The sequence below is a fragment of the Giraffa tippelskirchi genome, chromosome 5, assembly GCF_054371585.1.
Source record: "Giraffa tippelskirchi isolate mGirTip1 chromosome 5, T2T-mGirTip1v1.2.pri, whole genome shotgun sequence".
In the NCBI taxonomy this organism is placed as follows: Eukaryota; Metazoa; Chordata; class Mammalia; order Artiodactyla; family Giraffidae; genus Giraffa; species Giraffa tippelskirchi.
In genome coordinates this window covers 131,651,254-131,678,243 of record NC_137279.1, presented here as the reverse complement: position 1 = coordinate 131,678,243, position 26,990 = coordinate 131,651,254, and the positions used below count along the sequence as shown (strand labels likewise).

General features: G+C 38.7%; 1 protein-coding gene across 5 annotated transcripts; it reads right to left on the bottom strand.

Moving 5' to 3' along the window:
* Positions 1–2,056: 2,056 nt before the first annotated feature.
* On the bottom strand, positions 2,057–20,781 carry LOC145507960 (guanylate-binding protein 5-like). Of its 5 annotated transcripts, none has more exons than XM_081495502.1 (12): positions 20,583–20,781; positions 20,171–20,276; positions 14,216–14,419; positions 13,570–13,697; positions 12,178–12,287; positions 11,725–11,921; positions 10,912–11,154; positions 9,370–9,650; positions 5,096–5,308; positions 4,222–4,324; positions 3,739–3,920; positions 2,057–2,289 (listed from the first exon to the last, which is right to left on the bottom strand). In XM_081495502.1, exons 3-12 carry the CDS (start codon positions 14,409–14,411, stop codon positions 2,176–2,178), a joined length of 1,767 nt encoding a protein of 588 aa, XP_081351628.1. In that variant the 5' UTR covers positions 14,412–14,419; positions 20,171–20,276; positions 20,583–20,781; the 3' UTR covers positions 2,057–2,175. The 5 variants fall into 5 exon arrangements, 4 of the variants coding, with proteins under 4 accessions (XP_081351628.1, XP_081351631.1, XP_081351627.1 ...); XM_081495505.1 differs by having other exon boundaries at positions 20,171–20,273; XR_014055257.1 differs by lacking the exon at positions 20,171–20,276 and having other exon boundaries at positions 3,739–3,942.
* Positions 20,782–26,990: the final 6,209 nt, after the last annotated feature.

Sequence of the window (26,990 nt, the reverse complement as noted above, 5' to 3'; positions counted from 1 at the left end):
AGGGGTACGTCAAGGCTGTATATTGTCACCCTGCTTATTTAACTTATATGTAGAGTACATCATGAGAAACGCTGGGCTGGAAGAAACACAAGCTGGAATCAAGATTGCCGGGAGAAATATCAATAACCTCAGATATGCAGATGACACCACCCTTATGGCAGAGAGTGAAGAAGAACTAAAGAGCCTCTTGATGAAGGTGAAGGAGGAGAGTGAAAAAGTTGGCTTAAAGCTCAACGTTCAGAAAACTAAGATCATGGCATCTGGTCCCATCACTCCATGGGAAATAGATGGGGAAACAGTGGAAACAGTGTCAGACTTTATTTTTGGGGGCTCCAGAATCACTGCTGATGATCACTGCAGCCATGAAATTAAGAGACGCTTACTCCTTGGAAGGAAGGTTATGGCCAACCTAGATAGCATATTTAAAAGCAGAGACATTACTTTGCCCATAAAAGTCCGTCTAGTCAAGGCTATGGTTTTTCCAGTGGTCATGTATGGATGTGAGAGTTGGACGGTGAAGAAAGCTGAGCACCGCAGAATTGATGTTTTTGAGCTGTGGTGTTGGAGAAGACTCTTGAGAGTCCCTTGGACTGCAAGGAGATCCAATCAATCCATCCTAAAAGAGATCAATCCTGGGTGTTCACTGGAAGGTCTGATGTTGAAGCTGAAACTCCCAATACTTTGGCCACCTCATGCGAAGGGTCGACTCATTGGAAAAGACCCTAATGCTGGGTAGGATTAGGGGCAGGAGGAGAAGGGGACGACAGAGGATGAGATGGTTGGATGGCATCACCGACTCGATGGACATGGGTTTGGGTAGACTCCGAGGGTTGGTGATGGACAGAGAGGCCTGGTGTGCTGCAATTCATGGGGTCGCAAAGAGTCGGACACGACTGAGCGACTGAACTGAACTGAACAGTTAAAATATGTATATACATATATTTATAAAACCTATAAATTTTTAATAAAAATCAGTAGGCTTTCATATATGATTGCAGAGTTACGCTCAGTTCATTTTAGCAGTAACGTGAAAGGATTTTCAATCATTTTAGGGAAATACAGAAATCCCAATAGATGTAACTATTGGGAGAAAAAAATCCAAAGTGGTAGAGATATTCTAAAATTTTTATGGTTATTTACTGTTAAATATATATATACACATATATTTTTATAACCTATAGTTTTTTTATAAAAATCAGTAGGCTTTCACATATGATTGCAAGCAATTATGCTCATTTAATTTTAGTACTATAAGCAAGGCTAAAAATTAAATGCCAGCATTTGGGGCTCAAAATTAAATGAGCCCCACCGTATCGTTTGTCACATTATGTTGCATTCCTTTTACTGTTTATTTACAGACTTACAGGATGATAAAAACAATCCAATAGAAATTAGTTCATAATATAAAATATCCTATTTAAGTTATGCCCTTGGTGAGGCTAGAAGGAAGGTTAGACTTCTCTAGCTTTTCAGCTGTTGGCATAATTTGCATGCTGGTAGTTCTTTCCATCTTCTAGAGTACTTCTGTTTCATTATGATGTTATTTGCTTACAGCTTAGAATAATGTAAGCAGATCGTCTACTAACCATGATCAGGAATCATATAATTGCCCATAAACTGAGTGTCTTCCATCCAGTTGGGAACCATATGTTGTATACTGTCTGCACTAAGAAGTTAGGTTCGTTTTTGTTTGTTTTATCATCAATGCCTCTCCCTGATGGCCTCCAACACAAAACCACTTGGCAAGAGTGATGTTTACCTGAGTTCAATCAAGATCCATGTGAGTTAGATTATTATAGAAACACTCCCCACTCCAGGTCACTTCCAATCCCCACTGAGAAAAATATGGAAAATTAGAGATACAAGAGAAAGTTTCCCTGATAGAACCTGCCCAATATCACTGCCAAGAGGCAAAGATAAATTGTCCCTTATAATAAAAGTCATAATCTTTTTAAGGAAGCAATCAATACTTAAACTATTGGTGCATTTACTAAGAAATTAGTAAAACGCACGTTTTACCCATTGAGTATCAAAACTTAATAATTCAATACAAAAGTTCGCTATAATTATCATGAAGTTTATTTACTGATGATTGTGTCAAGTTCTATAGTTTCTTGTTTCTTTGTGTCTTCAGTGAAAATGAACAAGAAAATGAAAATTCTAGTGTTTAGCTCTTTAGAGTAAGATGCATGTATCATCTGGTGAGTCATTCCTCAGAAGATTCTGGAGCTCCTCGTGAAGTTTTCTGTTCTCAGCTTGGAATCTCTCCTCGAGCCTTTTAGCCTCTTCCTAAAGAATGATACATAAAAGCATAGAGCTGAGCAAAAAGTGGTGTCCAGATCATTGTTTAGGGGAAGTCCCAGTCACTGACTTTCCCTTACTTATTTTAAACAATCAGTAATAAAAGACAGTCCCTAATTCCTCCTTTCCATTCATATCCATTTTACCTCCTACTCTTTGTTTCCTACTTATGTAGTTCTTCTTCCCTGAGTCTTCCTGTAGCTGCAGAAACATCATCTCTCAATCCCTGAAATATTGGTATCCCAAGAATTATATCCTAAGGCCCCTTCCCCCTTTGTCCTTAAGCAATCTGAATCATATCTTGACTTCAGTTCTCATGTACACACAAAGGAACATCAGATTTAGTATTACAAGGAGAGGTTGAAATTAGTAAAATGCACATTTTATCCATTATGAATATCATAATTTTATAACTCAATACAAAAGTTCAACTGGGTGGTCTAGGTGATATCCTCAATCAGGTGATGAGTCTGAGCCTTAGATAAGGGAATTTGTTTCAGGTCTCCACAGTTACGGGGTTAAAATAGAAGGAAAGAATGAGATCAGAAAGGCTAGATTGAAAATACTGCCTTTTGGTGCAAGTCTGTAATCTCAGAATTGTCTTGAAACAGTCCCTGGAAAACAAGGACCTATAGGTAGATCAGCCATGAGGCGGAGGATACCCTTTGACTCATAAGGGTGCTCAGAGAAGAATGTAAGTCTAGGTTTGTAGATATGAAAGCACTGCAGATCCCACTCACTGGGAAGGCTGTTTTGATAACTTGCTAGGCTGTGTGATAGTGGTGATAATTATCCCTTTGGAACTTAATTTTTCTAATCAGAAAAATGGGGGCATAATGGCCCTGACTCACTGAATAGACTAGGTGTGTATGATGCTGTGTGTATGATGCTTTGTACAGTGCTTGGTAAATAGGAACTACTGCCAACTGAGTGATAATAATAGCAGAGAACTGGATGAAACAAACCATGCAAGTTAAAGGCCTTCAGAACCAGCAACAATTAAGGTAAAGACGGGGGCATGGACGTAGTAATATGAGATTAATTTAACAAGTTAATCTATGACCAAAGGAAAAAACTAGCTAGAAAAATGAACAAAATAACAAAAAGACTAATTACTGTGGGTTAGAAATGTCCTTGGATTTTGCTTAACAAATTATAGTGCTTATTCTGTGCCAAGCACCATTCTAAACTCAAATATTGACTCATTTAAGGTTCAAAATAGCCCTGTAAAATAAGTAATATTAATATAACTATCTGCAAACAATATATTTAGTAAGAGGTGGAGCTGGGTTTCTCACCCACACTGTTTGATTCCGGAGTCTTTGCCCTAGGCCACAATATTGTGCTGCCTCTTCTATGTTGTTGGTGCTTCATGTTCTCATTGATACAGAGAGGGGAGTGTTCTTAAAATCCAGAGATGAAATAATTGATGAGTACCTGGAGCTGATGTTCCATGGCCCTCTGTTGCAGTGCCTGCTGGTACACTCTGTTCGCCTCCATTAGTCTCACTTGTTCCTGGTGTAATCTCTTCCTCTGCTCCATCATTTGCTGATGCTGCGTTAGTCTTTCCATCAACCTTTGTGCTTCAGCCTTCATAAACTCTTCTCTTATGCGTACCTCTGAGAGGAAGAAAATGACAAACTTCTCCAGGATTGAAGTACTCTTCCTTCTGCCTCCCGCCCTTATTTGTTATTGCCACTATTTCATAGATAAAATTTCCTCAGTCATTTTTTCCCCCTGCAAGTAATCATATGGTAGCTGAGGGTATATGCCCTATTCAGGTATAGACTGAGGAGTTAAGAATGGTACATCTTTGCCATTCTAGCTTTAGGGTAATGATCCCAGGTTTACCCAGGTCAAATTAACTTAAAATGTGCGGAATTTCTGTGTTGCATTTTTTTTTTCCCATTTTTTTCTCACCTTCAATCTCATTTTCCCTTGCTGTGAGAGCCAGGTCTGTCTGCAAAATGGTAAGACTCACAGACTCCTTGGACTCTAAATATTTCTGCAGAGCTTCCTCAGCCTAAGAACCCAAAAATATATAATCAGAAGTCAAAAATGATTAGAAATGTTGTAAACCTCTTTATTTCCTTTTCTTCCCAGCATCTTTTCCTCCCTAGAAGTGCTCGGCCTGTACTTAGTGGAACTGTCAGTCAAGCCTCTTCTGTCAAGGGGTGGACACAAGCTCCAGACTGGTCTGTCGGACTACCCAAAGTCACTTGATGCAGAAGATTTGGGTATAGGTGAGAAAATACTGCAACTTGAGTGTTTCAAAGACTGATATGGATGCCGGGAAAGATATCTTCTCTCCCATGAGACTGGGGCCATGAAGGACTAGTTAAGCTGGGAGCTATCAGTGTCATCTTTGCTGCCATGTGGGGTGAGGCTGCCTGAGAATGAAGTCAATGGTGAGGAATACAGAAAAAGCTGGATTTGGGATAGGAAAGAAAGAAGGAAAGGGGAACATTGATTGCATTGTTACATGTAATCGACTGATTAAACTCTTGGACGTATCTGTGTTAATACTTACAACTAAATTTAAACATTTTGCTTTTAGTTTATGTGCATCAGTGAATTATTTTCTTAGGTTAGTTCATTTACTGGGATTCTGTCCTGTGTATCCAAAAAAGTCCTTTTGTTGCAATGAATGTTGATGGTTGTAATAAAAGTCTGGTGATTATGGCAATAGTCTAGTTCAATTCCACAACTGTTATTCTTCCTGTCTATCGTCATTGATTTTTCGAAGAAGATCCCCCACAAGCCCCCCATAATTAATACATAAAGCCAAGGATACCTGTATTCCTTTCCTGGGCTCCTGATTATACTTTGCCTTCAGCTCTTCTCTCTTCTGAATAAAGAGACAATGGCCACCGGGTTTTGAATAAACCCCTTGCTTCACATTTTCTTCTAGAGGGTGAAAAATATCCTGAAGTAAAGCTGAGCAACGATTCAGTGATGCCTCCAAGTTTCGTTTATGAAAGTCATTCTGTTTGGCTACTAGCTGCATCTTTAAGGGACAAAGGCCCACGGAAAAGGTATTACCAACACTTCAGTATTTTTAGAAATGATTCACAAAGAGAATCTCTGTATTTTTTCTGGGAATTCAAAGGCTATAAGCAATACTATCTTCTTTCTACCAAACCTATTGTAAAAAAGTTCTGTGGATAATACACTGTAGAAAAGTGACTTTACTTTTGTATTTGAAGTCTCAGACACCCCTTTCTTTTGCCTCTTCTACTTTAGATAGAATCTTCAGACTACAGATCTGTAGCCTCAAGCCCTAATTTTATTTTATTTTTATTTATTTTTTTATTTATTTTAGTTGGCGGCTAATTACTTTACAATATTGTAATAGTTTTTGCCATACATTGACATGAATCAGCCATGGGTTTACATGTGTTCCCCTTCCTGGACCCCCCACCCACCTCCCTCCCCATCCCATCCCTCTGGGTCATCCCATTGCCCCTGCCCTGAGCCCTTGTCTCATGCATCGAACATGGAATGGTGTTCTGTTTCACATATGATAATATACATGTTTCAATGCTATTCTCCCAGAACGTCCCACCCTCACCTTCTCCCTCAGAGTCCATAAAATTGTTCTATGCATCTGTGTCTCTTATTCTGTCTCGCATATAGGGTTATCGTTACCATCTTTCAAATTCCATATATATGCATTAGTATACTGTATTGGTGTTTTTCTTTCTGGCTTACTTCACTCTGTATAATGGGCTCCAGTTTCATCCATCTCAGTAGAACCGATTCAAATGTATTTTTTTTAATGGCTGAGTAATATTCCATTGTGTATATGTACCACAGCTTCCTTATCCATTCGTCTGCTGATGGCCATCTGGGTTGCTTCCATGTCCTGGCTATTGTAAACAGTGCTGCGATGAACATTGGGGTACACGCGTCTCTTTCAATTCTGGTTTCCTCGGTGTATATGCCCAGCAGTGGGATTGCTGGGTCATATGGCAGTTCTATTCCCAGGTTTTAAGGAATCCCCACACTGTTCTCCATAGTGGCTGTACTAGTTTGCATTCCCACCAACAGTGTAAGAGGGTTCCCTTTTCTCCACACCCTCTCCAGCATTTATTGCTTGTAGACTTTTGGATAGCAGCCATTCTGACTGGTGTGAAATGATACCTCATTGTGGTTTTGATTTGCACTTCTCTAATAATGAGTGATGTTGAGCATCTTTTCATGTGTTTGTTAGCCATCTGGATGTCTTCTTTGGAGAAATGTCTGTTTAGTTCTTTGGCCCATTTTTTGATTGGGTCGTTTATTTTTCTGGAATTCAGTTTCAGGAGTTGCTTGTATATTTTTGAGATTAATTGTTTGTCTGTTGCTTCGTTTGCTATTATTTTCTCCCATTCTGAAGGCTGTCTTTTCACCTTGCTTATAGTTTCCTTTGTTGTGCAAAAGCTTTTAATTTTAATTAGGTCCCATTTGTTTATTTTTGCTTTTATTTCCAATATTCTGGGAGGTGGGTCATGGAGGATCCTGCTGTGATTTATGTCGGAGAGTGTTTTGCCTATGTTTTCCTCTAGGAGTTTTATAGTTTCTGGTCTTACGTTTAGATCTTTAATCCATTTTGAGTTTATTTTTGTGTATGGTGTTAGGAAGTATTCTAGTTTCATTCTTTTACAAGTGGTTGACCAGTTTTCCCAGCACCACTTGTTAAAGAGATTGTCTTTTCTCCATTGTATATTCTTGCCTCCTTTGTCGAAGATAAGGTGTCCATATGTGCGTGGGTTTATCTCTGGGCTTTCTATTTTGTTCCATTGATCTATATTTCTATCTTTGTTCCAGTACCATCCTGTCTTGATGACTGTGGCTTTGTAGTAGAGCCTGAAGTCAGGCAGGTTGATTCCTCCAGTTCCATTCTTCTTCCTCAAGATTGCTTTGGCTATTCGAGGTTTCTTATATTTCCATACAAATTGTGAGATGATTTGTTCTAGTTCTGTGAAAAATACCATTGGTAGCTTGATAGGGATTGCATTGAATGTATAGATTGCTTTGGGTAGTATACTCATTTTCACTATATTAATTCTTCCAATCCATGAACACGGTATATTTCTCCATCTGTTTGTGTCCTCTTTGATTTCTTTCATCAGTGTTTTATAGTTTTCTATATATAAGTCTTTTGTTTCTTTAGGTAGATATATTCCTAAGTATTTTATTCTTTTTGTTGCAATGGTGAATGGTATTGTTTCCTTAATTTCTCTTTCTGTTTTCTCATTATTGGAGTATAGGAATGCAAGTGATTTCTGTGTGTTAATTTTATATCCTGCAACTTTACTATATTCATTGATTAACTCTAGTAATTTTCTAGTAGAGTCTTTAGGGTTTTCTATGTAGAGGATCATGTCATCTGCAAGCAGTGAGAGTTTTACTTCTTCTTTTCCTATCTGTATTCCTTTTATTTCTTTTTCAGCTCTGATTGCTGTGGCCAAAACTTCCAAAACTATGTTGAATAATAGTGGTGAAAGTGGGCATCCTTGCCTTGTTCCTGACTTTAGGGGAAATGCTTTCAATTTTTCACCATTGAGGATAATGTTTGCTGTGGGTTTGTCATAGATAGCTTTTATTATGTTGAGATATGTTCCTTCTATTCCTGCTTTCTGGAGGGTTTTTTATCATAAATGGATGCTGAATTTTGTCAAAGGCTTTTTCTGCATCTATTGAGATAACCATATGGTTTTTTTCTTTCAATTTGTTAATGTGGTGTATTACATTGATTGATTTGCGGATGTTAAAAAAACCTTGCATTCCTGGGATAAAGCCCACTTGGTCATGATGTATGATCTTTTTAATATGATGTTGGATTCTGTTTGCTAGAATTTTATTAAGGATTTTTGCATCTATGTTCATCAGTGATATTGGCCTGTAGTTTTCCTTTTTTGTGACATCTTTGTCTGGTTTTGGAATTAGGGTGATGGTGGCCTCATAGAATGAGTTTGGAAGTTTACCATCTTCTGCAATTTTCTGGAAGAGTTTGAGTAGGGTAGGTGTTAGCTCTTCTCTAAATTTTTGGTAGAATTCCACTGTGAAGCCGTCTGGTCCTGGGCTTTTGTTTGCTGGAAGATTTCTGATTACAGTTTCGATTTCCGTGCTTGTGATGGGTCTGGTTTAAGATCTTCTATTTCTTCCTGGTTCAGTTTTGGAAAGTTATACTTTTCTAAAAATTTGTCCATTTCTTCCAAGTTGTCCATTTTATTGGCATATAGCTGTTGGTAGTAGTCTCTTATGATCCTTTGTATTTCTGTGGAGTCTGTTGTGATCTCTCCATTTTCATTTCTAATTTTGTTGATCTGATTCTTCTCCCTTTGTTTCTTGATGAGTCTGGCTAATGGTCAAGCCCTAATTTTAAATGCAACCTACTGTGTTACTACTGTTTCAATATTATATTGGGTCTGGGATTTCCAGTGAGGAGTTAGAATGGATAATTGGCCTGAATAATGAGCATATGCTATTAAACCTGAGGAGATAATCTTTTAGTAGAGCGTTTAGCAATTCTGTATACTTGATTAATAAAAAAGGAAAGTTAATACTTTATGAATACCATTTTTAACGGATAAGATTGCTTTTAAAAAACTAGTCCATGGGTGTAACATAATAAGATCAGTTATCTGTGTGTGAAACTTTCAGAATCTATGGGGTCTAGGGGCTTCCCTGGTGGCTCAGTAATAAAGACTCTACCTGCAATGCAGGAGACGCTGGTTCGATCCCTGTGTTGGGAAGAGATCCCTTCAAGAAGGAAGTGGCAACCCACTCCATTACTGTTGTCTGGGAAAACCCATCGACAGAGGAGCCAGGAGGGTTATAGTCCATGGGATTGCAAAGAGTCACACATGACTTAAGACTAAATAATGACAACAACAGTTGGGTCCAGGGTAGTTATATGCTTTTTGTTATTAGTCTTCAGAATAATAGTGAAATTTTGGTCACATAAGTGATAGTCATTATCTCTCAGTCTAGTAAGAATAAGTCCACATTTTGTATTGCATAGCAACATTTTGCCTTTTATTGCCCCTAAGTCCCATGAACTATAGCAAAAAACTTAATTACCTCTAATTTTTTCCGGTACTCTTGGTCCTCATCCTTGAAAGAGTTCTTCATGAAGACTTCAATGGCCGCTTTCTCACTGGCCCTGTGCAGGTCCAGCAGTTCCTGAAGGGTTTCTGTGGGAAGCTGCAGCTTCTGGCCCATCTCCTGGTCATAATGGGCAATGGCCTTTTGCACTGCAGCCGAGTTCTTAATGTGGGCCAAGGTTAGGACTTCACTTTCCATGCAGGGCAGATCCCCACTGTTGATGGCATTGACATAGGTCTGCACTAGGTTCTCTAGATCTTCACAGGGGTAAGAGATGCTTGAATTATTTGCAGAGAAAAAGGACATGCTCTGAACTAATTCTGAGAATGTTAATTTAGCATATTCAGCCTTCTGCACAGTGTTCAAATGGTCCAAGTAAGTTCCTTTAGGAAATTATGTGATCAAGAAGACAGATCTTTCATTCTCTGAGAAAAGAAAGTGTTCAAAGGAGAAAACTGAAGGTTTGTGTGATGACCTACATTTCATCACTCTCTAATTGAGCAATGAGGAGATGGTTATACACAGTTGTGTGTATTCATTTATTTAGAATACTATAGACCTTTTGCCTGTTTACTCTTCCCTTTCTTTCTCTCTTCCTCAGATTTCTGTTCCCTTCAGTATTTCCTTTTCTCCTCCACTTGAACATGTAAAGCTGGTGTGAGCGTTACCCTCACCTGAAAAAGCACAAAGTAGGCAAATTAGACCAGGTCACCTTACTCTTTGTTGGAACTTTCCTGTTTGTCCTCCTCATCCTTTGCCTACTTGTGTTTGCACTCATCTTCCCTTTAGATTGTAGCAATAATTTACAATACGGACTTCCCTAGTAGCTCAGACTGTAAAGCATCTGCCTACAATGCAGGAGACCTGGGTTTAATCCCTGGATTGGGAAGATGCCCTGGAGAAGAAAACAGCAACCCACTCCAGTATCCTTGCCTGGTAAAGTCCATGGACAGAGGAGCCTGGCGGGCTATAGTCCTTGGGGTTGGAAAGAGTTGGACACAACTGAGTGACTAACACACAATAATTTACAAAGTTCCAAGACATAGAGTATTTAGGAACAATTGGATTGAGAAGTCTGCTTATATTTCTTGAAGGGTTTTAGACAATCTGGGCATCTGTTTGTTTAATGTTTGTCTTAAGTACATTCCATTTCTACAATGTATGTCTTCCCATTTTCTGCCTATCTAGGCTGTGGCACTTGACAAGTACCCACTGTATTGATGGAACAAATGCTGCCAACCCATGCGGGTTAGTCTAGTTCAACAATGGATCATTTATAGGCAGAACTTTTCTAACTTGACATTTTCTTCAGGTTATTTTTCCTATTTTATCTTATTTTGCAAGCATTACTAAAAACATCTAGAAATATTTTTGGAAATATTTAATAAATATGATACCTATGATTTCTTGGTAGTATCTGACACTGCATTTTTAGCATTGACAGTGGAAGGAGAAAATTACAACAGTGCTCTCATTCTCTATTTTGAATTGAAGCAAAACCCTTGAAAAGGTACTCACGAGATCCACTAGCCTGGATGCCTCCTGAAAGAGTTTTAGTCTTAGAATGGCTAAAGATGTAGGAACAGAATTCTGCCACTTGTTGTACAAACTTAGGACTCAGATCATCATTATGCAGTATCTCAAGCTGGGCAAGCTTCTTCCGGTGAGTGGGCAAGTCAAAAATGAAGCATTTCTTTACTGGAAAGAATTTCTGTATACACAGACGGGGAAGATTAAAATTTTGAAGATGTTGGTTGGTGCCTGAGGAGGGAAAAATAGCATTTATTTAGTATCGAATTAACATTCATTTTAATCTGTTTCCCACAAATAAATATACCCTCTACCTGATGTTGGGCTTCCCTTGTGGCTCAGCTGGTAAAGAATCTGCCTGCAATGTGGGAAACCTGGGTTCAATCCCAGGGTACAAAGATCCCCTCGAGAAGGGAAAGGCTACCCACTCCAATATTCTGGCCTGGAGAATCCCATGGACTGTACAGTCCATGGGGTCACAAAGAGTCGAACATGACTGAATGACTTTCATTTTCACTCCCTGATGTTATTTATTTCACTACATTTTCACAAACCCTAAGCAAAAGCTTAAAAGGTGATCAACCAGGGAAAGGAAAATGGAAAAGTAATTTGCTCCAAGAACAGGGAATAATATAATTTAATATGGACTCTATTAGTTTGTTTAAACTAATAGTATTAATTATTTATGTGGTCGTTTAGTCAGCTGAGTAAATATAGGAAACTATAAGTTTAACCAGCAACGTACAAGAGATGATTTCTTGTGCTACTTTTCTCCCTCTTTCCAAAATTGGAGTCCGTTACCTTGCTTTGGCCTCAGTGAATTCTCCAGGTATTCATCTGCTGTGATGAGTTGCCCATTTGCTTCCAGGTCAAGGTAGAAATCTCTCAGAGTCCACACTAAGTCTGGACAGACTCTCACAAAGTCAGCTGCATCATCTACCCCGTTAAGATCAGGTGAGGTATCTATTCTGAGCAGATGTGACAGTTCTGTCACATAGCTGAGATGCAATTAAGGAAAACTTTTGGAAATAGGACCACATCTGAGCCATATTTAATTCCATGCCTTTATATGCTTTTATATTCTCTTTGGTTGTAACCAATTCCTCATTTCATTCAGTAAACATAAGGACTTCATCTTGTTCTTTTAATGTTCACAGTGTTTTCATCTTTGTGTTTGATACACCAGGACTCATGAGCTGGTGAATGGAGGAATTCTTTCTGGCTTTGGTGCCATCCTGGACCACAAAAGGATACTGTAAGAGGTCGATAGCCCCTTGGTCAATTTTGTTCATGGTGTTGTATACAAAAGTACTACTCAATAGTAGTGCTAGTACAAATATATGGGTGTCATTTATCTTGTCGCCCTAGAAGTCAGAATAAATTTCAGTCATGTCTCATGGCACTCCCATATGAGCAGTTACTAAAAACAGACCCTTGATCTACAAATGTTAAACAGGACAAACTAAAATGGTTGTGAGAAACATGGGAACTTTAGTTCTGTCACTAGCACTGATAATTTTATATAAAACCATATTTTGTTAACTTATTAGTCCCTCTTATAACTGGTTAGGTATTTGCAAAATCGACAGTCAAAGTAACTGAAGGTAACTGCAGTAGTTAAAATCAAGATTTTCAACTGTGTAAAGCAAAGTTGGTCTGTATGCATAATACATGGGGAAAACATGTACATCTATGGTGGATTCATGTCAATGCATGGCAAAACAAATACAATATTGTAAAGTTAAAAAATAGAAAATAAACTAATTAAAAAAAATAATAATGATTTAACTTCAAAAAATATATATGCATCTATTTTATTGAGTAACTATTATACACAGGGAAGTTCACATTACTGATGTTAAATTTATCTAATACTCAAAACAATGCTGTGAGAATAAGGTTTTAACTACTGTCTCTATGTTACAGGTAAGTAAACTAAACCAAAAATGGGTTGATCGTTTTGAATTGTGGTAAACCAAAAGCAAAATGAAGACATGAAAAACAAGAGAAATACAAGGGGAAGATCTTGTTTTGTGCTCAAGCCAGCTCATACCAGCTTACAACAGCTGGTTGTGTACATCTTTTCTGAGCCTTGAGTTTAGTGATTTTACTTTGGTAGCTTGGAGTCAGCTGTGATGGGAGCACTTACAAAACTGGAAAGTACTACAAATCAAGGCTTTTTTTCTTGCCAGATAGAAGTGGAAAAATAATGTGCATCTCCTGTGTAAATGATAAAATGGATGAGACCAAAGGGGAAATAGGAGATTTGAGGAGACTTTTTCTTGTTTGTCAAAGTCTTAAGAGCTGCAAGTACTAGGATCCTGCTTTGAACTCACGTTCTGCTGCCCTGAAGCCCACTGCTAACCTCTGTCCTCTGCAGGGTCAGACTCATGACAGTGGCTTTGTTTATACCATCTCTCTCTTCAGTGTGGTTAACTGCCTAGCTCCACCTTAGCACAGTCTCCCAGTTGTGATTCTGGCTTTCACACCTATTTTTCTCACTTCAGGTTTCTAAAATTTGACTATTGAAAATAGAAAGGGGAAAAAAAATATACCCTAGTCAAGTAGAAGTTAAAAAAAAAATCTTCCCATGTAACGAGTGTTCAGGGATGAGGAGATTGATTAAAAAAAATTCTTGTTCCTTACCTTCTCTACATCTCCAAGTCCCTCGGTGTCAAGAAGAACCAGGGTGTGGTTTGGTTTCTTGGGGTGAGGCACACACCACATCCAGATGCCCTTCGTGTGAGACTGCACTGTAGATCCAACTGAGAATCCTACAGGGGGAGTTGAGATGCTGTAATAGAGGAGTGGATCTGGAAACTGGAGACTGTCTTAATAATTGAGCTACTATATAAGGAAAGCAAGGTGAGGATATGACAGAAAATATAACTCTGGATTGATCTAAATTACAACAGAGGAATGCGATAATAAGAATGCCAGGTACCATAGACTGGAAATTTGACCTTTTTTTTGTTTTTGCAAGAATATTATACTATCAAAATTTAGTCACTTATAATTACATATATAGAAGTTATTTCATTGATGTCTTCTTATAATTGGAAAGTACTGTAATTTTTCTAAGTAGATACTAAGGGAAAAAATGAGGTGATATGTCAGAAGCAGAACTCTATCTTTCATCTCCCAGAAGATCAATAGCTAGATTTGAGCCAAGCATTAGCTTTCAATATTCCTCCCAGGTCTTTCACTTTCTCTCCTCACATCACTCCCAGCTGCATGCTGGGGGTGTGGGTGGACAGAAGGGACTTGGCTGGGCTCTGCTGGTGTCACTCACCCTTGTTCTTCCCAGCCAGCTTGTTCATCAGGTAGGATTTGCCTGTGCGGTAGAGGCCTACGATAGCCACCACCACAATAGGCTGCCTGATGGCAGACAGGATCTTCAGAGCTTCTGGATTAACCAGCAGTGGCCCATTAGTGTTCTCAATGAGGCACAAGGGTTCTGGCATGTGAATCAATGGGGCCATGTCCATGGTGTCACCTGATGTTCAAGGAAAGACATGGGATAGACTGAAGTTTCTATTCTCAAAGCAGAGAAAAGTCATTTTGCTTCCTCAACCCGTAGACATACTTCTCCCCAGATGATCTAAGTTTCTGAAAAAGTGAATAATAATAAAAAGATAGCAAAAGGGTCATAGTAACATAAGTCCAAGCCCTTCAACACAAGAGAAGTCCTAGACGAAACAATACAAGAGAAGACTCTACACATGGGCATCACCAGATGGTCAGGACCGAAATCAGATTCATTATATTCTTTGCAGCCAAAGATGGAGAAGCTCTATAAAGTCCGCAAAAAAAAAAAAAAAAGACTAAGAGCTGACTGTGGCTCAGATCATGAATTCCTTACTGCAAAATTCAGACTTAAATTGAATAAAGTAGGGAAACCACTAGACGATTCAGGTATGACCTAAATCAAATCCCTTACGATTATACGATGGAAGTGACAAATAGATTCAAGGGATTAGATATGATAGAGTGCCAGAAGAACTATGGATGGAGTTTCATGACATTGTACAGGAGGCAGTGATCAAGACCATCCCCAAGAAAAAGAAATACAAAAAGGCAAAATGGTTGTCTGAAGAGGGCTTACAGATAGCTGAGAAAAGAAGAGAAGCAAAAGGCAAAGGAGAAAAGGGAAGATATACCCATTTGAATGCAGAGTTCCAAAGAATACCAAGGAGAGATAAGAAAGCCTTCCTCAGTGATCAATGCAAAGAAATAGAGGAAGACAATAGAATGGGAAAGACGAGAGATTTCTTCAAGAAAATTACAGACACCAAGGGAACAGTTCATGCAAAGATGGGCACAATAAAGGACTGAAATGGTAGGGACCTAACAGAAACAGAAGATATTAAGAACAGGTAGCAAGAATACACAGAAGAACAATACAAAAAAGATCTTCATGACCCAGATAATCACCATGGTGTGATCACTTACCTAGAGCCAGACATCCTGGAAAGTGAAGTTAAGTGGGCCCTTAGGAAGCATCACTATGAACAAAGTGAGTGGAGGTGGCGGAATTCCAGCTGAGCTATTTCAAATCCTAAAAGATGATGCTGTTAAGGTGCTGCACTCAATATGCCAGCAAATTTGCAAAACCCAGTAGTGACCACAGAACTGGAAAAGGGCAGTTTTCATTCCAATCCCCAAAAAAAGCAATGCCAAAGAACGTCAAACTACCACACAATTGCACTCATCTCACACGCTAGCAAAATAATGCTCAAAATTCTCCAAGCCAGGCTTCAACAGTATGTGAACCGTGAACTTCCAGATGTTCAAGCTCATTTTAGAAAAGAAAGAGGAACCAGAGATCAAATTGCCAACATCTGCTAGATCATCAGAAAAGAATGAGTTCCAGAAAAATATCTATTTCTGCTTTATTGACTATGCCAAAGCCTTTGACTGTGTGCTGCTGCTGCTGCTACTAAGTCGCTTCAGTCGTGTCCGACTCTGTGCGACCCCATAGATGGAAGCCCATCAGGCTCCTCTGTCCCTGGGACTCTCCAGGCAAGAATACTGGAGTGGGTTGCCATTTCCTTCTCCAATGCGTGAAAGTGAAGTCGCTCAGTCGTGTCCGACTCCTAGCGACCCCATGGACTGCAGCCTACCAGACTCCTCCATCCATGAGATTCTCCAGGCAAGAGTACTGGAGTGGGGTGCCATTGTGCTTTGACTGTGTGGATCACAACAAACTGTGGAAAGTTCTTCAAGAGATGGGAATACCAGACCACCTGACCTGCCTCCTGAGAAATCTGTATGAAGGTCAAGAAGCAGCAGTTAGAACTGGACATGAAATAACAGACTAGTTCCAAATGGGGAAAGGGGTACGTCAAGGCTCTATATCGTTACCCTGCTTATTTAACTTCTATGCAGAGTACATCATGTGAAATGCCTGGCTGGCTGAAGTACAAGCTGGAATCAAGATTGCTGGGAGACATATCAATAACCTCAGATATGCAGAAGACACCACCCTTATGGCAGAAAACAAAGAAGAACTAAAGAACCTCTTGATGAAAGTGAAAGAGGGCAGTGAAAAAATTGGCTTAAAGCTCAACATTCAGAAAACTAAGCATCCGGTCCCATCACTTTCTGGCAAATAGATGGAGAAACAGAGGAAACAGTGGCTGACTTTATTTTTGGGGGGCTCCAAAATCACTGCAGATGGTGACTGCAGCTATGAAATTAAAATACGCTTGCTCCTTGGAAGAAAGAAAAGCTATGACAAACCTAGACAGCATATTAAAAAGCAGAGACATTATTTTGCCAAAAAATACCTGTCTAGTTAAAGCTATGGTTTTTCCAGTATTCATGTATGGATTTGTGAGTTGGACTATAAAGAAAGCTGAGCACTGAAGAATTAATGCTTTTGAACTGGGGTGTTGGAGAAGACTCTTGAGAGTCCCTTGGACTACAAGGAGATCAAACCAGTCAATGCTAAAGGAAATGAGTCCTGAATATTCATTGGAAGGACTGATGCTGAAGCTGTAACTCCAATACTTTGGACCCCTGATGTGAAGACTGACTCATTGGAAAAGACCTTGATGCTGGGAATGATTGAAGGCAGGAGGAGAAGGGGATGAAAGAGGATGAGATAGTTGGACAGCATCACCAACTCAATGGACGTGAGTTTGAGCAAGCTCCTGGAGTTGGTGATGGACAGGGAAGCCTGCCATTTTGCAGTCCATGGGGTTGCAAAGAGTCATACGTGATTGAGCTACTGAACTGAACTGAGGCCCTTCAGAGTTCTACTAGAGGCTGCCCCACTGGTTCTTAAGTATTTGGTGAATGTATAGAAAAGTATTTTCTGAATCTAAACTACTGTTAGTTTGAGTCTCGCTTTTCTCCATTGGCTTTTATCTTGCGTATGTTTCTTAGTTTGTATCTCCCTGAATCCCCAGGTTGAACCTCCATGACCACTGTTTGTTCTATTACACTTTTTTCCTTTACCCGATATCAACCTGCTTTTCTCTAATTTAGGACTATGTCCAGCCAGGATTAAACTAAATCCTGCCAGATTCTTATGTACCATTGTCTAGGAAATAGTAATTGTTTACTACTTAAAACTTTACTTTTAAAGAATTTTTATATAACTCTTAATATGTGTTATTCAATCAAAACTTTAATGAGTGATCATTTTATGAATGAGAAAGTGAGTGAAAATATTTTCTTAACACTTAATCATTATAAGATTCAGATTATGGAACAAAATGTATAAAAACCTAAATATGTGTGAGATTTCTTGAATTCTATTATTCATAATTTTGATCTTGCTTGCTAAAATAAAGCCTTTTTTCCTATTCACTCAGGGCACTTTTTATAGTTTGAAAAGTTATATTTGAATATATATATATATTTGATTCATTTTTAGCAATTGAGAACTCTTGTAGCAGCATTTTCTTTTTTGTTTAATATGTCTGGACTTAATAGTTCTTCAGAATGGTTCATTGAAAATCATCAATTGGTATCCCTGACACCCCTACTGGTTCCCCAAACTGCCTTCACTGTAACAGCTATTTTCTAATTTCTTTCTTTTTTTTTTCCTAGTGTATTTTCTAATTTCTTAATGTTAATTCTGTACCCTAAAGAATCCCCGATAAAACAGTTTTAAAGTTATCTGAAATGTAAACAAATGCTTGCTTTTCTGCCTTGCCATATTATAAAGAATGATTATCTTCCATTTTAGAAGCGATTATTTACAACAGAAGCTAAAAATCTCACCATCTGTTTGCCTTTTTTTAAAGGGATATCCTACAATAAAAAGGTCTGGATTCCCTTGTTAACTAATGTGAAAATTCCTTTTTTAAAAAGTGTGAAGACCCATTTCCCCCTTTCCTTAATTGCCAATGCCCCAGAGATTATCCAGGTGATAAACAGAAACTGCTTGGAAGCAGATAAAAGATCCATTGCAAATGACATAGCCCCAGGACATGGGAGCCAGAAATACCCAATCCAAGCCAGATCCAAAAAGAGGGGATTCCACATAATTTTACATTCCCAAAGGCCAAATCTCTTTTTACTTGAACCCATTTCCAAAGCAATATTGGCATCTTATGTTTGTTGAGTCCTATTGTCTGATTTGTTTTATAGCAAGAATCACAATCATTTTTAGATTAGAAAGATATAGAGATCTGACTTACAACAATTATCTAGAAAAACAGAAGATAAACAATCGAAACTTATTTGTAGATATTGAGAGCTTACCAGATCTTTTGCTATGGGATGATGTCACTAATGAGAAAGGAAATGAATTTGTCTGAATTTTCAGGCCACTTAATAAATAACATTAGGGCTGTGTATTTATACTAGTGGAAGTATTTTATATATTGTCACCAGATGTTATCTGGGTAGCATCGTGAATGTTAATCGAATAACCCGGCCTCAAAAACATCTTTGCAGATTCATTGTGTTTGAGCCCCATGCGTCACTGTTGCTCTGCTATCATAACTCAGTTTATGATGTGTGCCTTTGTTATTGTTGTTTGCCTTCACTTTGCTTTGTGTTGTTTTTGGTTTGAATTTGTAGAGGAAAAACTCTTATAAAGGAGAAAAATGGAAAGCAAACAAGAAGGAGATGTGCAAAGTATGTGCCATGATAATGAAGGAGGAAACAGACAGAATAGGCTCTATCTTGAAAGCAGGACTCCATCTGGGGACTGACTGTGGACAATGAGCTATACGCCCAGTATCTATGGAAACCACATATCAACTGGAAAACCTGGCCGCCAGAAGGAAGAGCCGCAGTGCTTGTACCTAGACTCTCCGCTCCGCCTAAAAGAATTATCTGTGTAACCTAATGGAATCATACATTCTATTATGCTTATTGGGGTATGGCCACAGGCCTATTGATAATTGCCCACTGTTAACTACCTAGGCTGAAGGCATATGAATCACCGGTTAACTTTGATTGTATCTTTCTTTTTCCTTTGTTCAGACTAGTTTCAGGGAATTTGGGGAGGTGGGTTTCACTTATGGTATATAAGGTTTTCACAAAAACTGGTCGGGGTCCTTGGCTAAGAGAAGACGCTGCCTTGGGCCCGCCGGTGTAATGAACTGCACTCGACTACCTGCATTGTCCTTCTGAGTGAGTTTGTTTCCCAGAATGCGTGGCTACAACAATAATACATTCAAAGGAGAGGACTCCAAGGAGTGAACAAAATTGCCAGAAAGTTTTAAGTGCTCAAGGAGGGCAACTGTTATATTAAATGATTCTTAATAGTAACATCAATAGAGTAGCAGAAACAGTATAAAACACAAAAGGCCTTAACGAATGAGAGGGTGTCAAGAAATCAAAGCTAATTAATTTAGGATTCTTTCTGAACAAAGAAATCCATCTTCAAACAAAGTACAAGACTAGGAATAAAATGTGTAGCCATTTTCGTGAAGCCTTGCTTCATTGTACATTCTGGGATTCAACTTTTTTCCTTTTTTCTCTTTTGTTCTTAATGTAAGCAAGCCATTTACATTACGTCTCATTCAATGCTGTTTCTCATGAAAATAATACATAGTTCTTGAAAAATTCAGGCTGCAATTTGAAGAATCTTAATCAGGTTTTATCAAAGACAAAGATAATTTAAGTGGCAGTTACAATCCCCATGGGTCATAAGTTGGCAAAGAAAAACAGTGTGAAGACATTTCACACTCTCTGTCCCCACACATGCTCCTGTCTAATTCAACCACAAGCAAAAGGAACTGACAATGAATTCTGCTGCCAGGCTGACATCACCACAGTTTACCTTTAGCGGGGGTCTGACAGTCCACATCGAGCTCAGCTGCATCATACCATGAACAGACTATTTTTAACTGGAGGAAAATTGCTTTACAGTGTTGTGTTGGTTTCTGCTATACAAAAATGCTAATCAGTCATAATTTTATATATATTTATACATAGCCCCTCCCAGTGGAGTCTCCCTCCCCTCCCCTCATCCCACTCCTCTAGGTTGTCACAAAGCACCAGGCTGGGCTCCCTGTGTTATATAGCAATTTCCCACTAGCTAACTATTTTACACGTGATAGTATATATATGTCATGCTACTTTCTCAATTCGTCCCACCCTCTCTTTCTCCTACTGTTCCACAAGTCCATGAATGGCTTTTTAAAAACATCCTGACCCTTGCAAACATTTTCCCACCCTTCCCCCAGTATTACCTTAACTGTAAATTCAGTAGCAGAAATCTTTTAGACCTGATAAGAAAGCTGCTTCATTGAAAACTTGAGTTCTTGCTCCTTCTCTTCGTTTGTGTTGGTTTCTGATATCTTTTTTCCTTTCCAATCCTAGGGATTTCTTTTCTCTTCACCCCACTCTGCCAGGCAGAGGACAAAGGATTAGAATATGAAACAGAAACTCATAGTGAAAGGGGTTTTTGAAACGTCACTGAAGGAAACGGAAACCAAAAGCCAAACTCAGTGACTAAATGATTCCAGACGGAGTCTCTTGGTTTGGATATATTTGGACTGATCTCCCAGAAACTGCATATTGTCTGTCTGGGGAAGAGAACTTTGAAATCATTTGCATTTTGTTCTTCTCCAAACTGTCTTCAAGGCTGTGAGAAACCACAGTAAGTCTATAGTAACAGTGATTATAACCCCAAAGTAAGGAAGCAGCCATCCTATGCAATTCAGGTCCTCTCTTGCTAAAAATTTAGGAATTTTGAGAGAATTGTTTTCTGAGAAAACCTGAGTTTGACACACAGAATAAGCTGCTGTATAATTTCAGTGAAAAAAAAATCTTCCTAAATAGATAAACCAGATGCTAAACGATTTTAAAGGATTTTAAAAATAATCTGTCATTAAATGGTCAACAAATGGATTTTTGCAACTGCGCCTTTCATCATTCAGGCAAATATTGAAAGCAAACAGTTTGCTTCATGAACTTAAATGTCAAGTTCCTTCCTCAGGCTTAAGAAGTTCTCAGCTATCATTTCTTTAAATAAATTCTCTGCTCCCTTTTTCTGCTCTTTTCCTTCTGGGAAACCCATTACTCTAATGCCTTTCCTATCTGACCTGTCTCTAGAGAAACCTGTATGCAGGTCAGGAAGCAACAGTTAGAACTGGACATGGAACATCAGACTGGTTCCCAATAGGAAAAGGAGTACGTCAAGGCTGTATATTGTCACCCTGCTTATCTAACTTATATGCAGGGTACATCATGAGAAACGCTGGGCTGGAAGAAACATAAGCTGGAATCAAGATTGCCGGGAGAAATATCAATAACCTCAGATATGCGGATGACACCACCCTTATGGCAGAAAGTGAAGAAGAACTAAAGAGCCTCTTGATGAGGGGGAAAGAGGAGAGTGAAAAAGTTGGCTTAAAGCTCAACGTTCAGAAAACTAAGATCATGGCATCTGGGCCCATCACTTCATGGGAAATAGATGGGGAAACAGTGGAAACAGTGTCAGACTTTAGTTTTTTGGGCTCCAAAATCACTGCTGATGGTGATTGCAGCCATAAAATTAAAAGACGCTTACTCCTTGGAAGGAAGGTTATGGCCAACCTAGATAGCATATTTAAAAGCAGAGAGATATTACTTTGCCAACAAAAGTCCATCTAGTCAAGGCTATGGTTTTTCCAGTGGTCATGTATGGATGTGAGAGTTGGACAGTGAAGAAAGCTGAGCGCTGCAGAACTGATGCTTTTGAACTGTGGTGTTGGAGAAGACTCTTGAGAGTCCCTTGGACTGCAAGGAGATCCAATCAATCCATCCTAAAAGAGATCAATCCTGGGTGTTCATTGGAAGGACTGATGTTGAAGCTGAAACTCCAATACTTTGGCCACCTCATGCGAAGAGTTGACTCATTGGAAAAGACCCTAGTGCTGGGTAGGATTGGGGGTGGGAGGAGAAGGGGACGACAGAGGATGAGATGGTTGGATGGCATCACCAACTCGATGGACATGGGTTTGGGTAGACTCCGGGAGTTGGTGATGGACAGAGAGGCCTGGCGTGCTGCAATTCATGGGGTCGCAAAGAGTCGGACACGACTGAGCAACTGAAATGAACTGAACTGAACTGAACTGAAAGAAGTCAGATAGTTCTTACGGAATTTTCTCATTTTTTAATTCTCTTTCCACTTTTGCCTCTATTATTTCTAGATTTCTATCTTCAAACTGACTAATTCTCTCTGCCATGTGGTCTGTTCTATTTCTAATACTTTCTAATGCATTCTTTATCCTGTTTATTGAGTCCTTCAGCGGCAGAATTTCTATTTGACTCTTTCTTAGTGTTTCAGGCTCTTTGGCAAAGTATTCCTTCTGTTCATTTGTTTTATTCCTGAGTTCATTGAACTGCCTTTCTGAATTCCTGGAGCACTGTCATTTTCTTTGTGTGATACAGTATTACTGTTCTTCATGTAGTGAAGAGTCATTGGTTCTTGTGCTGACGCATTTGAAGTGGTGAACACCTTTCTTTATGTAAAGCTCATGTGTGTGTCTCTGGTTCTACTTTTTTTTAAAAAGTGAAAACTATTTATTTATTTTTACAGATATTCACGCTTTTTCAGATTCTTTTCCCATATAGGTTATTACAGAATATTGAGTAGAATTCCCCATACTATATATCCTTGTTGATTATCTATTGTATATATAGTAGGGTGTATATGTTAATCGCAAACTCCTAATTTATCCCCCCCTACCTGTCCCCTTTGGTAACCATAAACTTGTTTTTGAAGTTTGTGTGTCTGTTTTTGTTCTGTAAATAAGTTCATTTGTATCCTTTTTTTCAAATTCTACATATAAGTGATATCATGATATTTTTATTTGTGGGACTTACTTCACTTAGTGTGATAATCTCTAGGTTCATCCATGTTGCTGAAAATGGCATTATTTCATTCTTTCCTATGGTTGAGTAATATCCCATTTTATTTATGTACCGCATCTCCTTTATCAGTTCCTCTGTCAGTAGACATTTAGATTCTTTAGAAATAGGAACCCATTTTTTGTTTTCCCATAGGTGGCACTATGGAAAACTTAGCACTAGCTAAAGTTTTTGATTTATCTGAGCTGCCTCTGGTTATACTTGAGGGTTAGCACTTGCCACCCTCCACTGCCTCTGGCAGAGTTGCCCCTTGGTGTCTACTTGTCCAGACTTGTGCCTCTGGGGTTGCTGGGGCCTTGCTGCTGGCTGGTATCCCTGATATCACCATGTTGGGCACCGAAGTGGCAGATCCTTCTCTAGAGACCCTAACATACATCCCTTAAAGGGAAAATCAACTTAAAAATCACTCGATTTTATTCCTACAATATGACATTTGGTTGGTTTTCCACGGCAAGCTGAGACCATACTGGGTCATTGTCTGATCTATTGTAGCATGAATTTTTAGTCATGGTGATGGTGAATGCTCAGTTTTTGGACTGGAATTTATCTGAGGTGGAATTGGAAATATCAGCTCCTATAAACTCCACTCCTAAATGCAGTCTATATAAAAGTCATATGCGAGTATAGTAGATTCTATTAAAGATGTACTCTAGGAGGCATCTCTTTTCCTAAGACTTCTTTGCTAATCACAACTTTGATAGGTATACAAGCCTTACACTCCCCCAAAACTCATTCTCTTTCTACCTTGATGACTCCACACTCTGTTCTTACTCTGTCTGCTTTCTTCTACTCACTACCTTGAGTTTTAGAGCAAACATTTCTGCTAAGACTTACATCCTTGTATTTACCACCTCTGCTCTAACAGACATGTGAATAGATTTTTATAAACATGCACATTTCCCCTTCTATCACGAATTTTGGGGTGAAGTGTTCAAATACAAAATGTGTGTTTCACCTTTTTATCATATGTTATCCCAGCAACATATGTTACACTGCTACAGAGTAGAGGGCTGAATTTAAAATTTGAGGCATTATAAATTGTGCACAGACACCCTTGCTCTGAAAACCATGTGGAAAAATGTCTTACGTGAGTATAGAGGCATGCAGCTTAAAATGAATTACATTTTGAGAGCTCTGAGTCTTCGGTGATGTTTCCAGACAAGCAGCAGCTGCTTGTGAAATTTTTCCAGCCAGTGAAAAACCGGTGGGCACAGTGGAAGAGAGAGGTATTTAGAAACCATCTTCAAAGGCACCCTCAGGGACAGTGGCTTCATTGCCCTTTGAACAATTTTAATGCAACCTGGTATAAGTTTAAATATTTTAAAAATCACATTCTTGTTTTGCTAGAACAGAAAACCCACTGATTTCCTAGAATTGAGCCTATTATACAAGTAGCTGCTTGTTAATTTCAGTTTCAATCTGAATTCTGTTCCAGCAAATGCTGTTTCATAGCCTTGAATTGAAATGAGGGATTGTTTTCCTGGCTGGAAAGCATTTACACTAGGTAAAGAAAAGCATAATATCTGGAAATGTCTATAATTTATGGTGAAAAGAAGAGAGTTCCAGCACTTCCCTTTTTATTGTTGCTTCTCAGGACCACGTGTGAGGCATTTAGGTATTTTAATTCTCTACAAAAACAGGCTGGTCAACATATTGAACTGCAGGTAGGACTATTGCCAGGACTGATGTCATGACTTATTACTTTTTATTGTTTTCAATTCATTCTCCACTCAGTAGGCAGTGAATTAAAACAAAAAACCAAAACACCTCAAGGAATCATGTCATTTTTATGTCCAAAAGTTTTAAAAAGTTGATAGCTTCCTGTTGCAGTGAGTGTAACATCCAGTCTCCTCTGTGGCCTACAAGAATCTACATAATATGGCTCCTGCCTGCCCCTCTCTAAACCCAAACTATCTCTACCACATGGACCTGCATTCAGGACCCAACATACCACACTGTTGCTCAATGAAGAGGTTTGAACAAAGTCTCGATATGCTTGGATATCCATTCCTTCATTCCTTTCCTGACTCAATGTTCTCTTAGTAAAAATTCATCTTACATGGAAGCAACCTAAACAGCCATCCACAGAGGAATGCATAAAGATGTGGCATATATATACATATATATATGCCTCATCTATATATGAACTTTCATATATATATGAACTTCCCTGGTGGCTCAGTGGTAAAGAATCCATCCGTCTATGCAGGAGATTCAGAAACGTGAGTCCTATCCCTGGGTCAGGAAGATCCCTTGGTGAAGAAAATGGCAAGCCACTCCAATACACTTGCCGGGAAAATCCCATGGACAGAGGAGCCTGGAGGGCTACAGTTCGTGGGGTTTCAAAGAGTAAGACATGACTGAGCACACACACACACACACAATGGAATATTACTCAGCTATAAAAAAGAATGAAATAATGCCATTTGAAGCAACATGGATGGACCTAGAGATTATCATTCTAAGTGAAGTAAGTCAGAAAAAGGACAAATACCATGTGATATCACTTGTATGTGGAATCTAAAAAATGATGTGATTTATTTACAAAACAGAAAGAGACTCACAGACATAGGAAACAAACTATGGTTACTGAAGGGGAAAGGCAGAGGAGGAGAAATAAATTAGGAGTTTGGGATTAGCAGATATAAACTACAGTATATGAAACAAATAAACAATAATATCCTACTGTATAACACAGAGTACTATATTCAATATTTTGTAATAAACTATAATGGAAAAGAATCTGAAAAAGATTATATATATTCTGAATCTAAGTAAGAATATATATATGTATATATATATATACATACATATATATATATATATATATATATATATATATATAAACTGAATTTCTCAGGGAGACATTTCCAACCAACTCATGTACTTTGGGTTATCCCTTTACCCTCATGTATCCTAGTCCTTTTCAGCGCTTATCAGAAATTGAAATACTACACTTGTTGGGATGCCAATTTGTTGATGTCTTCTTACTTGTGAATGAAAAAACTGCATGTACATGGGGACCATAGCTCTTTTACTAACCATAGTATTCCTGCTGCCTTCCCCAGTGCTTTCCACAGTGTCCAGGACATGGTCAGCAGTCAATACCTGCTTACTGAATAACTAAATGCAATCATGTTTAAAAGTACATGCGCTTTATCAGTCAGGTCTACATTTGTGTTTGATTTACAGCATCTTGAGCGTTTGACCTGGTAGAACAAAATGTGGGAAATCCATCCCATAATGTTCGAACATGACTTTATGAACGTGAGCCCTTCTACTACTGTACTTGTTACTTGTCATTGTCTTCATCATCACCATTATCATCTCGTGTTAGATTTAGCTTCATGGTTCTATGACCCAAAAGAAACCCTTGTCTCTGTGAAATAAGTGTGTTGTACAAGAGGCAGTAACTTTAGAAGTTAGATTTGTCTTATCATCATTTTAATGATGATGCTGGATTTTATTCTGATGCCAGTTTTTTAAAAAAATATTTACTTTCTTATATATTTATTTATAAGACTGTGCCAGGTTTTTGTTGCAGCTCTTGGGATCTTTGATCTTCGTTTTGGCATGGGGGATCTGTAGTTGAAGAGTTGCTGCTTGCAAATTTTTTAGTTGCAGCATGTGGGATTTAGTTCCATGATCAGAGATAGAACCCAGGCCCACCCCCTGCATTGGGAGTGTGGAATCTTAGCCACTGGGCCATCAGAGAAGTCCTACAGTTCTTTATTTAATATTAT

Excerpts from the sequence above, each read along its gene's own strand:
- LOC145507960 (XM_081495502.1), bottom strand. The coding sequence starts at position 14,411 with ATGGACATGGCCCCATTGATTCACATGCCAGAACCCTTGTGCCTCATT. Across the intron at positions 5,309-9,369 it reads AGTACCGGAAAAAATTAGAG|ATGCAGCTAGTAGCCAAACA; the intron begins GTAATTAAGTTT and ends TGTCCCTTAAAG. Across the intron at positions 2,290-3,738 it reads CCATGGAACATCAGCTCCAG|GAAGAGGCTAAAAGGCTCGA; the intron begins GTACTCATCAAT and ends ATCATTCTTTAG.